Genomic DNA, 12,802 nt, shown 5'->3' with positions numbered 1-12,802 from the left:
TACGAAGAGATAAAACATCTCAAATACATCACAAAGCAGATAGTAGATAATTCAGATACAAAAAATCTGAAATAAGAACAGAAAATGCTCAAAATAGTCAGCAGGGCAGGCAACATCTGTGGATAGAGAAACAAGAGTTAACATTTCAGACTTATGCTTTCTGATCTGCTACTTATTTCCATAAGCAGCCACTACCTCTGCACTGTATGCAAGCTGACAATCTCTAATTAGCCAACAACAGTGCAATTGACAGCACTTCCATGCACTACCCTGCCTTCAACATTTTGATCCCAGGAAAGGCCTGCTACTGTCCAGTCAAGTGTCTGATTGGCACTTGATGTAATAGACCTTTCCAAAAGGCTTTCTTGCTGATTCTCCCATAGGCAGGCAAGACACACAGCACCTCCATAAACTTCACCCAATGTGTCGTTTGCCACAGGGAGTTTTTTTTTAAACTACAAAAGAAAGTAAAACTTGCAAGAGACACACACTGAATTGACTTGACAGTTCTCCAGTATGACCAGTGTATTCATTTCCAAATATTACTTATTTTTAAAGTGATTTTTCCCTCTGGGATGTAAACTGTTTGAAATTATCACAGTCATTATTCTTACTAAATAGCTCTTAATTCAACCAAAGACCTCCCATATTAGTTGATGACAAGGCAAAACATAATTTCTCAACCAAAACGCGATCCATTTTTGGGGACAATGTTTTAGCTATTGCTTACCTCCACCAGACAATACCAATCGCTGAACTTATTTAAAATACTTTCCCTCTCTTCCTACATGACAAGCAATGAATAGCGCATTCTAAATGAAAAATACTCATATCATTTTATTGATGTCCAAACAGAAAAAAGTGACTTTCTTTTTGCAAACCTGTTGGAATGGAGTAACTTTGGATAACTAACTGCATTTTGAAAGGGACAGTATTGGTGCTCTGAATGGGAATTGGAAATTCAGAAGTAAACTGCACTCTTTGTTATCATTAGGCTCATGTTCCTTGGAAATCTAATTAGCAAAATTACAAACATAAAATCTTCCATGAACCAAGACAAACAGGTTGTATTTTATTAATTAATTGTTTTCCCTTCCATTTTGTACACAATTCCGTTATGCCTTTCAGCATGGACACTAGTGTTATTTTTGTTTAAAACAGCTGAAAATGGGCATATCACAAAAAATGTCTGTGACTTAAATAACAGAAAATGACATTCAAAAACCATAAACAGCTGTTTACTGGTTTCACTGGTGTACAGTAATCAGTTTCTCCATAAATGTTTTTAAAAATATTTAAAACCTATCTGTGTCTATGCATCCAAATAAATGCTCAATTTTAAAGAATCTTGTGGAACACCTGCAAACCGATAGAATGATGAGGCTCCACGAATTATAAAAACCTGGAGGGATGGGAAGGATTGGTTTCCGGCACAATACTTTTTAAAATGGTGCAAAATGGGAAAGACTTAAATTGAATAGAAATAGAAGTGCTGGAGAAACACAGCAGCATTTGTGGAGGGAGAAGCTGAATCCAGCTTCAGAACTGAATACGTAACATGCACTTAACACACTTAAAATGCACTGAGCACAAGGTAGGCTTGCATTATCTGAACTTTGTTTTGTGCTCCTAAAGTTAATTTTGAATGAACCTTGCAGGAGCCCTAACATGAGCACTTCTTTAACACCAGTGAATAAAATAAAAAATGCTTTGTCAGATCTGATCCTGCTGAACCTTTTACATCAGTAATAATTGACAGAGATCATTATGAGCTGGTTCTCAGGCCAGATTACTCACTCAAACGAATAATAGCATTTTTCATCGCAAGCTAATTTTAATAAAGGAGATGCATTGAGTCACAAATCTAAGTAAAATCTTCAAGATATGCTTGCACTGACAGTTTAAGTTTCTGCTTTGGCAATATTGTTAATCACAATGCTTCCCTTGGGAGGTGAACCGAACATTCCCTGTAGGAAACTCTTCCATACTTGTGCCCAAAAGCAGAATTAGTTAGGGCATAAAGTAAATATACAGGTCAAAATGTTTGCAGAATTTTGGGTGTGAGTCATGTACACAAGTCCAATAAACTCAAATTGCCTCAAATGTTTTTAGTTATCTATTCACTGCCCTGCCTGAATGCCATCCCACCCAAGATAATAGGTCTTTCCTCAGTTGCAAACATTAGGTGTTGCAAAGAGCATCGACAAAGTGGCCAGGACACAAATGCAAGCAAACAACATGGCAACGGGTAAGTATGATCTGTCACACCCACTGCAAATCTGTCCTCTATTCTAAGATCTGTGCAAAGCATGTGGTAGAAAAGGACATATGCAAGAATTTCAAAGATGCAGCCAAAGGCTATAGCATGTAACAACCTAATAAAAGCAGTACAGCAATAGGAGGTATAGTTAGTAAGTTTGCAGATGACACCAAAATTGGAGGTGTAGTGGACAGCGAAGAGGGTTATCTCAGATTACAGTGGGATCTTGATCAGATGGGCCAATGGACTGAGGAGTGACAGATGAAGTTAGATAAATGCAAGGTGCTGCATTTTGGAAAGGCAAATCAGGACAGGACTTATACGCTGAATGCTAAGGTCCTAGGAGTGTTGCTGAACAGAGAGACCTTGGAGTGCAGATTCAGAACTCCTTGAAAATAAAGTCGTAGACAGGATAGTGAATGCGGCATTTGGCATGCTTTCCGTTACTGGTCAAAGCATTGAGTACAGGAGTTGGGAGGTCACGTTGAGGCTGCACAGGACATTGGTAGGCCACTTTTGGAATATTGCATGCAATTCTGCTCTCCTTCCTATAGGAAGGATGTTGTGAAACTTGAAAGGATTCAGAAAAGATTTACAAGGATGTTGTCAGGGTTGGAGGATTTGAGCTATAGGGAGAGGTTGAATAGGCTGGAGCTGTTTTCCCTGAAGCGTCGGAAGCTAAGGGGTGACCTTATAGAGGTTTATAAAATCATGAGGGGCATGGATAGGATAAATAGACAAGATCTTTTCCCTGGGGTGGGGGAGACCAGAACTAGAGGGCATAGGTTTAGGGTGAGAGGGGAAAGATATAAAAGAGACCTATGGGGTAACTTTTTCATGCAGAGGGTGGTGTGTGTGGGGAATGGGCTGCCAAAGGAAGTGTTGGAGGCTAGTACAATTACAACACTTAAAAGGCAACCGGGTATAGGAATAGGAAAGGCTTGGAGGGATATGGGCCGGGTGGTGGCAGGTGGAACTAGATTGGGGTGGGATATCTGGTCGGCATGGATAAGTTGGACCGAAGGGTCTGTTTCCGTGCTGTACATCTCTATGACTCTATAAACCTGCACAAACATAAGCTGGTGCACAAAGTTCACAGGTACACCCACCAGAATTGAGAACCAGAATGCAGCAACCTCCAACCAGAGGATGAAAGGTCTTTCCACATTAGTGCAAGATTTGTTGATTGCCACCCAAAAAAACTGACAAAAAACTCAAGTCCAGGATTGACACAGGAGCTAATGCAAATGTCTCACCACTCCAAATTCTGAAGGACAAGCACTGGGATCATTAAAACTCAATGGTACAACCAACAATGCTGAGTTAGCTGCAAACAATGGGTCACCGATCCCTTGCATTGACACACTAACAAAGCAATTCACCACGGAAACCACAAGTATTTTACCTGACAAAAAGATTAGCAGTGGCAGAATTACCAAACTGTACGACTTTCAACATTTTGACTATCCAGGAGATCACCCAGTAGACAAGGTAAAGGTAAGCCAAAGAATATTCAATATATTCAGTCTAGGATTTACAATCAGGTTCACTGCCATAGGAACTTTCAAATATGGTATTACATTTCACCTCAGTGAAGATTAGTTCAGTCAACTGGCCATCTCAGAAAATACAACATTCACAATCAAGAAAACAGTTAAGTGTAAAATGGATGACATGAAGTGGAAAGGCATATTCGCATTGAGGATCACCACACAGGCGTAATTTAATTATATGTGTGTTGTTACAAAGCTGGTCCTTTTTGCTAAAAGCTGTTCCTTTTCTCAAGGATACCATGTTCTTGTTTTTTTTCAGAGGGGTCATAAAACAGTCCAGGCTCTGAAACGTCTGGTGTGGTACAGAGATGAATGGGTATTGGGAGACCTTTTTGTTTATACATAAACAAATGAGACTTTAGGCCACAGCTTTCATGTTTTAGAAGTAACCTGTATAATGAAATGGGAGTGGTCAGTCCTGAAAGTTGAATTCTTGTTGTTCGTCAGTTCAGTTCAGACTGCTAGACTCATTCTCCTTCTGCCCTTCTAACTTTGACTTGTGAGCCTTTGTTTCATTTTTGCTCTCTGTTTCAAGGGTTTTGTTTATTGGGACTGTTGCACATATTTTTTGGAACAACATAATTAAATCCAGTTTGGATATACGGAGTTCTGTGGGTATTCTATATTCTGTTCTTTGTGTTTCATTCCATAATTAGGTGAATAAATTTTTTGTCTGTTTTAAAATCTGGTAGTCAACCACGCTAACTTACTCTGGGTAATTTTCACTGTACACTTACCAAAACAAGTAGCAAAGTTATGGTATGGGCTGCGACTTAAGAATGTTTTGAGTGGTCTGGCCTAGTCCATAACAGTATGAAAGAAAGATGGTACGATCAGGGTATTATAGATCCTCAATCTCTAAAGCTGTCTCTTAAGAGATGCCCACACAAGATTCCAACACTAGAGGAATTGAATCCTACATTCCCAAGAACCAAATTCTTCTCCAGGCTGGATGCCAAATATGGATATTGGTTGGTACACTTCAACAGGGAACCTCAGGAAGTCACTACCCTAAGAACATCATTTGGAAGATATTGAATCCAGAGACTATCTTTCACATCATCTGTCTTCAAGATCTGTTCCAGTGGCACATGGACAGAATTACAGAAAGAGTGACTGGATGCATATGTGTTGCTGATGGGCAAAATTAGTATGATTAGAACCTTCACTCACTGTAGGAATTTTCCACTGCAAAAAAAATTGCAAGGTGAATGTAAGAATCTGTTGTAGAATCTGTCCTAGGCCAGGCAGAGTCAAAGATGTAAGATAAATGCCTACCCCACAAATAAAGAAGACCTACAGAAATGCCTTGGATTCTTCAATTTCTTTAAATTTCTCAAATTATGATCTTCTTTTAACAAAGCATTTTCATTGAGAGTGACCCTAAAGAAACCAATGCCACTTATATGGCAGAAGGCACAAAGATACCAAAACAACATTGTCAGGACAAAACAGCATCCTGCAATACTATCACCCAAGGAATTTTGGAAGTTGCGTCTTTGCAGAATTGGTTAGGAGTATGCATCATGCAAGATGATAAACCAATTTCATTTCAGGTGTATTGCAAGCACAATCCAATTATTCACGATAGAGCATGAAGCACTTGCTCTTGTCTTCAGTATTACACGATTCCGCACAGTAAGTAATTAACTGCAGAAACCAATCACAGGCAATTGGAAAATATTTGGCACAAACTACTGACAAAAATTATCAAGTTGATGACAGCAAGCTCTGATTAAATTACAGACTTAAGAGTTTGATGTCTACCACAACCTAGGTATCGAAATGATTGCCTCAGATATGCTGAGCAGATTGACAAACCTGAACAAAGATACACACATTCCACTGGATCTAAAAATCAACAGTACAGATACTGAGCTGGAAGATGTGCTCAGAATTAATCTATTACATTTTGGTCAGCACGTCTATAACCAGCTTCAGTAAGAAACAGCTAACGACCCATAAGTAAATGCATGGTGGAAGGTTATCACTGAAGATTGGTTTGACATGATCAAAAGGCTGCCAGATATCCTCAAATGTTTTTGACCTGACAGAGTTAAGCTTGGTATCACAAGAGCAATAATCTTTAAGGGTAAATAAATACCTGTGCCCAAAACCCACTGCCAGGAAAATTTGCTGCAACTTGTGATGTTGCTAAAGCTTTAAGACTTGTTTTGTCCTGGTTTCTTTTAAGAGAGAAATTGAACAGGAAGTGCCGATTTGGCAGGTTAAAACCACCTGAGTATACAGCTTGGGAGACTTGGTTTTTTTTAACAACAGCTGGAATGGGTGTGGCCAGCTCTTACAGATTAGGATTTCTGGGTTTTGGTTTTTCAGGAATATCAGAAACTATGGGTAGCCTCAGTGAAGGTCTCCTAGCTGCTGTGCTCTCTGAATTTTCTCTTGGTGTCTTTTTCCCTTCTCGATAGGAGAATTGCATGTGAGAATCTGAGAGTGAATTTTCCTTTTTTTTGCCCAAGGATGTGTTTATGGAATGTTACTATATTTGAACAGTTAATTAGTAATAGTTACTTTAGCTATTATTCTGTTAAGTTTTCCAATAAAGTTAAACTATTCTTACTTCCTCTTTCTTTGATTGTATTTTAACAACAATGTTTAGATAAATTGTGATTTGGAGGTGCTGGTGTACAAAGTTAAAAATCACACAAGACCAGGTTATAGTCCAACAGGGTTATTTGAAAGCACTAGCTTTCGGAGTGCTGCTCCTTCATCAGGTGGTTGGAGTTGCGTTCGAAAGCTAGTGCTTCCAAATAAACCAGTTGGACTATAACCTGGAGTTGCGTGATTTTTAACAAAATAATTTGTGTTTTGCTTAACATCAACTAGTTGCATTGTTTCTGGAACAGACACCTTACATTTCCCTTTCAAATAAGAAAATATTGCCTTCTTAAAATATCTTGAGGGGGTCTAGTCTACTTCATAACTATGCCAACTCACACATAAAAAAATTACGTCATAAGAATATTTAGTTGTTCACTTAATTCTTTTATCTTAATATTGATTAATGTGGAGTAGAAAAATGAACTTGTTGTAGATCTACATTCTAACAACTTCATCTGGAGATCAATAACGTTGTGAAGAAACAAAATGTCACCTAACCCTATCTTTTAATATCTACACTGATTTCCCAAAGTATTCCTCTCTTTTTCTATCACAAATATCCACCTAGCCCATTCACCTAAGGGCAGGCCAGGATATAGTTAATAACTCAATTATATCAAGAATATTGCCATGGACCAGGGACCTGTCCTATACAAAGCACTTCTTTAGGAACACTGGTCAGTGAGAACTTGGAATTTTATGCCAATTAATTTGAATTTCATTTTTTTGTCAGGGACAAGATGGACTTGTCCTGACTTGTCCCTTTGGTAAATGCTACACTTAAGTTTTGGAAACATGCCATGCTTCTCATATTTGGTGGAATCTTTTGAAGAAGTAAAAGGTAGTCAACCCTTTGTCCGAAATCCCAAAATCCGAAAAGCTCCGAAATCCGAAGGTTTCTTTGTGAAGTTTTTTCTCATTAACAAGGTTGTTTGGCGTGCAAACAGTTAACCCAAGTCCACACCTACTCGATGTGTGTCACTCAGATGCGACGTGGGGGAGAGCATGGGCCCAGCACTGGCAGGCCTCAATATTGTTTCAGGGTCCGTTTTATTCACAGAACAACTGCTGTTTGGTTAGATTTTTAAAAATTTCACCATCAAACTGTCACTTATTCTGAAATTTGAAAAATTCTGAATTGCAAAAACCAGCTGATCCGAGCATTTCGGAAAAAGGATTGTGCATCTGTAATAAATTGGGTGGATGATAGAAGATTATGGTAACTATTGTCCATCATGGTTTGCCAAAAAGACCTCTATCAAGGAGTTAGACAGAAAGTTATTGCATAAAATTTGTGTCCTGTAGGATTGACAGTCAGATTATAAACGATTCAACAAATTAATTACATTCAAATAGACAGAGTGCAGTTATCAATGGTAGCAGCCAGCAAGGTCTTTGTGTACAAGTGGTGTACCTTGTGGATCCATATTAGGACCATTTCTCTCCTCCATACTTATCAATATTTAGATAAAAGATCTGCATGAAGAATTAAACATTCTTATGACAAAAAGTTGTGCGAGGGAGTTGCAATATTAAATAAACTGTGTAAAGCGAATGGCAAATCAATGGAATAGATTCCCAAGTGAGGTGGTGAAAAATTAGATAGTACCGATTCATTCAATGTAAATAATAGATTCATGTCCAAAACAAATTTAGGATAAGTAATTTGTGCCATGGCATATGCTAAGTATGGCAAGTTTAAGAGGACAGCTGATATTGGAACTATTGTGCAAAAGCCTTTTGAGAGTTGGGGCTTCATTTTGTTCGTATTTATGGTTTGTTTTAACTGATAGAGATCCATCACCGTGATTTCTCAATAGATCTTCTATTGTTGTTTAACAGGACTACCAGGAAAAACAGAAGGAGAATTAGAAGGATCCTAATCTTTAATTGTTCCAGCAAGTCGTATCTTTCCACAATCTGGACACATTGAGAAAATGGAGCCAACAGTTGGGGATGCACTTCTGTAGGATAATTTCAACAAGATAAACTTTGGGTCAGGGCAATACAATCCACATATTTCCCCTGCAGATTACCTACTTAAGAGGACGGAATATGAGATTAATCTCATTATCAAATTAGTTCACAGAACTTTGGACATCAATGAACAATGTCATGAGCTCTACGGTAAGTAAATAGGGTATTAGGATGTATAGCTAGAACAATCAAATGCAGCACTAGGGCAGCAATATTCACCTGCTACAACCCATCAGTATGGTCATATCTAAACTATTAGACGATTTTTTGTGCCTTAACATGAGGAGAGAATCAAGAGTTTGGCATTGTAAAATTGCATTGAACCATTACACTTCAATGCAGGTAAAGTACTCTTGATTTGGATTGTTGGAATCTAGGAAGTGCCATTTACACACAGCAACATCCCACCAATAGCAAAACAAAACTCAAACTAGAAATCTGAAACACAAACATAAATTGCTGGAAAACCTCAGCAGGTCTGGCAGCATTCCAGAAGAAGCATCATTTGGCCTGAAAAGTTAACTTTGCTTTCTCTCCACAGATGCTACCAGACGTGCTGACATTTTTCCACAATTTTTGTCTTTGTTTTCTACAAATGACACTCAGGAAATGATCTGTGTTTCAGAAAACTGCGATGTACTCCCTTGTTTCTCCTTAAGATCGCACCATAAGATTTTTTAAGTCCACCCAATAGAGTAGATGGGGCCTTATCATCTGTCATCTCAACAACAGCCCTTTACTCTAGCACTGGAGTGTCAGCCCAGGTTTCATAATCAAGTCTGTCAAGTGGAGCTTGAATCCACAAACTTTTGATTTGGAAATAAAACTGCTGACAGTCCTGGACAGCCACCAAAATAATCGCAGTCAAAATTATTAGGCTAAATTCATTAGGTATTTGTTTCTTTAAATGTTAAAGCATAAACTTTGAAAGAATGTCATTGTGAAGAAAGAAATAGATTCTGTTTAGGTAAACAGGTCAGATGGATAGGTTATTTGTGACATATAGAGGGGGGAGAATTTTCAGAAATCACTGCTAGATATTAAGACCAGGCAAGGTTTCGGTACCAGTATATTTTTTTTCATAAAGTTATTGACCTCGAAATAAGATTCTCGGACTCCAGACTTGAATTACCTCAAGACTTTAAAGAGGGACTGGAATGTTTTCTGAACGTCTAAGGTATCTAAAATGTAAAAGATGGGTGAAGTCTAATTGGAATTAATGATGGCAAATAACGAAGTTTTCTTGATTGATTACCCTCACGATGAAGGGAAATTTCCCCAGAACTCGGATAGCAGCCAGAATTGGAACCACAACCATTTTCTCTTTTTACTGGATTGGCTAATGCTAGGTATGAAATTATCCACAGTGCGCCTGCATAATCTTTTTTATAAACTCCTTTGGCAGCATGTGGCTGAAGATTCAAAGCAATTCTAAAGACAGACAACTAATTCATGAAGCACCAATCAGAATAGTTCTACTTTGTGAATGTCTATTTTTTAGCCCCTTTAAAAGATAAAGAGCACTTTTAAAAAAATTTCCTGTGTAAACAACGGACAGGTTTAACAACTGAATTTAATGAGCCAATAAACTGGGGCATGGTGTAACTAATCTTCATGCAGTACTGTTTTAAAAATACTGTTTTAAGTATCTTTGGTCTGTTTTTTTTCTATTTCCTATTACCGTATCTGAAACTGCTACTTGACAGAAGTTTCTTTTTTATTTACTGGATGCAATCTTCAGAATTCAGTGCCAAAAGACCATTGCATTGGAAGTAGCCAAGGATAATAGAGATTTATGGTACTGTATTAACAAAATACACATGGCACCCAGTTAGTGCAGTTATTCTTCCAACAGCTGTTACATTTATGGCCCTAAGTGCCTTTGAACCTTTACAGATTTAGTCTCTTGTCTCTTATTTTCTTTTCCACATTAAATTCATGACATCTCAATTAAAGAAACCTGTAATTTAATTGTTTCTGTTCTGTTAACATTCTTTCAAAACTCTTGCAGCTTCAAATAGTATGTACAAAACTCTATCCTGCAAATCTACAGAGGTCCCCATAGTATTAAGTGCATTAGTCAGGGGTAAACGTAGAGAAATGAATCTGGGTGGGTTACTCTTCAGAGGGTCAGCGTGGACTTGTCGGGCTGAAGGGCCTGTTTCCACACTGTAGGGAATCTAAATCATAAAACAGGTCCACAACACAATATTCCCGAACACAGCTCCAATACTCTTATGCATGAGTTTTACACATAGGGGTCATGATTTTTACCTTAAACTTGACTTTACGTACAAGTAGGATTCTTTTACTTGGAAAGTTTAAACAACATTGACCACATCAACAGAAAGGACACCATGTAAAGTGGAGGACATTAAAGAAGGCAGGTTTTATCATGTTGCTGAGAATTTTCTATTGGCATAGCACCAGACACATGGAAAGAAATTACTTAGTCCATCATGCTTCTGCTGACTTTTTGAAAATGTGTTCCATTCTTATGCTGTTTCCCCGTATCTCTTTTCTTTCCCCATTTCCTCTTTATGTAGAAATAAAACCTCCCCTTGAAAGTTACTGCAAGACCTGCTCCCATCACCCTTTCAGGCACAGTATTAACTTGTTGGGGAAAAATATATTCTGATATGCCACTGGTTAAAGGTTATTGTATCATTTTTGTCCTTTCATTTTTGAAGGAGGGAAGCAGGAAATGAGGTCAGCTGTGGTGTGAATGTGTGATTATTTCAAATTATTAGGATTTACTCGTAATTTTCTGTAACCTTTTTTTCTTTCATTTTATTAAGTATGAAAACAGTTTCTACAGTGCGCATAAAATCTGCTCATAGGGGAAGGTGGCAAGACTGAACGTAGTTCTCAGGCAAAGTGGAGTTAGATAGAAAGAGATAGCTGAAGCCGGTCATATGGATTTTAGGTTACAAAATGCTCTTTATAAAAGTGACAGAGAATCTAGAACGTGCAAAAATTGAATCACTACAATACTATTGTTGGGAGTGAATGATTACACAATAACAACAATAATACACATCACAATACTCCAATTGGTCTTATATGCATCAAAATAAGAGTTCAAATATGTTACTATTTTTACTGATGTTGTTCAGAAACAGAGGTTTTGTCAATAGATCTTGCATGCAGATGCAGGATATTTAATAAATTTAAAATGTTTGTTTTGTCACCAGACACTTTTCCACTTAAGCCAGGGTATTAAAGACAAACATGTCGCATTACCTCAGTACGTAGATCAGCTAATTTCCTATCCATGTTAGACCTAGCTCCAACTTCATCTTCCAGATCTTCTGAGATCCTTCCAAGCTCATTCTGATGAGCATCACGAAGGAAGGTCAACTGGGTAACAGAAATAATAACATACACTTTAATATAGTCACCGGAGTTGGCCTCAATTAATCACGTTTTGTCGGAGACTAGGCTGAACATTTATCATGCAACTCCCCAAAGCAATCACAGATGGCTTCCTGCAATCATATTGATTTTTTTCTATCCAATTATGTAAAATATGCAACTTCCTACTTTTGCAAAGTACAGCTTTTCAATTGCTATTAAAATCAGACATTTTGTGAACCGTATTTATAATTTACTTGGCATTGGGTAAAAATTCAATAATGCAAAAAGAGAATCACAAGGTAAGAAAAGAATGTAAATTTTGCATGCTAGCCCCATGGTGTAATGCATTAGTGATTAGAACACAGTTGGCACTGCAAAATTCAATTTTCAGCCCTGATTAAATGTGAAAATTCAGATTTACTCTGACCAGAAAGTTACAGATGTTGACTGGATTTGGATTAACCTCAGACAGTCTGACGTGACACTGCCCACAGAGGAGGTAGATAGCCAATAGATCATCAGACAATTAGCATGCATTCCAACTCTGACCATTTCCAGGCCATACAGTGCCTGCCAACAGGCCATGCCAATGACTTTCTGCTGTTTTGATGAGAGAGTTTTTTTAGTTCAATTTTTAATTTCTTGCTTTAAACTTATTCAAGTTTGCTGTTTCTTGCCTATTCCACCAGCAGGAAGTCACATTGTGAAAAAAAATGTGAAAATATTTTTGATACCCATCTGGAAATTTAAACAAGTAGAATGGAATGAAAGAAAATGAAAAATAATGAAAAGCAAGGCAATACTTGCAATGGCATTGTGGACAATTAGTTATTTTTGCAAGAATGGTATCTGCTTCAATGTAACCATAAAAATACTGTAACCTAAATTGTGGTGTCTAGGATAATCTTACCGTTTTTTTGCTACTAAGAATGACATAATACTTTGACAGGAATCCTATTCTTAGCTAATTATCCCAAAATTATGGTAGCGATAATAATTTCAATTCTGTAAGAAATTAAATATCAACTAAAAA

At 37.6% G+C, this 12,802-nt stretch overlaps 1 protein-coding gene across 7 annotated transcripts in view; it reads right to left on the bottom strand.

Moving 5' to 3' along the window:
- Positions 1-12,802, bottom strand: part of LOC132813916 (coiled-coil domain-containing protein 102A-like) — a 615,752-nt gene that overhangs the window by 357,925 nt on the left and 245,025 nt on the right. For all 7 annotated transcript variants that reach the window (XM_060823318.1, XM_060823308.1, XM_060823316.1 and 4 more), the window contains one exon: positions 11,656-11,772. In XM_060823318.1, the coding sequence (XP_060679301.1) occupies positions 11,656-11,772 (117 nt within the window). The remainder of the gene's footprint in view (positions 1-11,655; positions 11,773-12,802) is intronic.

This window comes from Hemiscyllium ocellatum, chromosome 4, assembly GCF_020745735.1.
Source record: "Hemiscyllium ocellatum isolate sHemOce1 chromosome 4, sHemOce1.pat.X.cur, whole genome shotgun sequence".
Classification (NCBI taxonomy): Eukaryota; Metazoa; Chordata; class Chondrichthyes; order Orectolobiformes; family Hemiscylliidae; genus Hemiscyllium; species Hemiscyllium ocellatum.
This window is presented reverse-complemented; position numbering and strand designations above follow the sequence as displayed.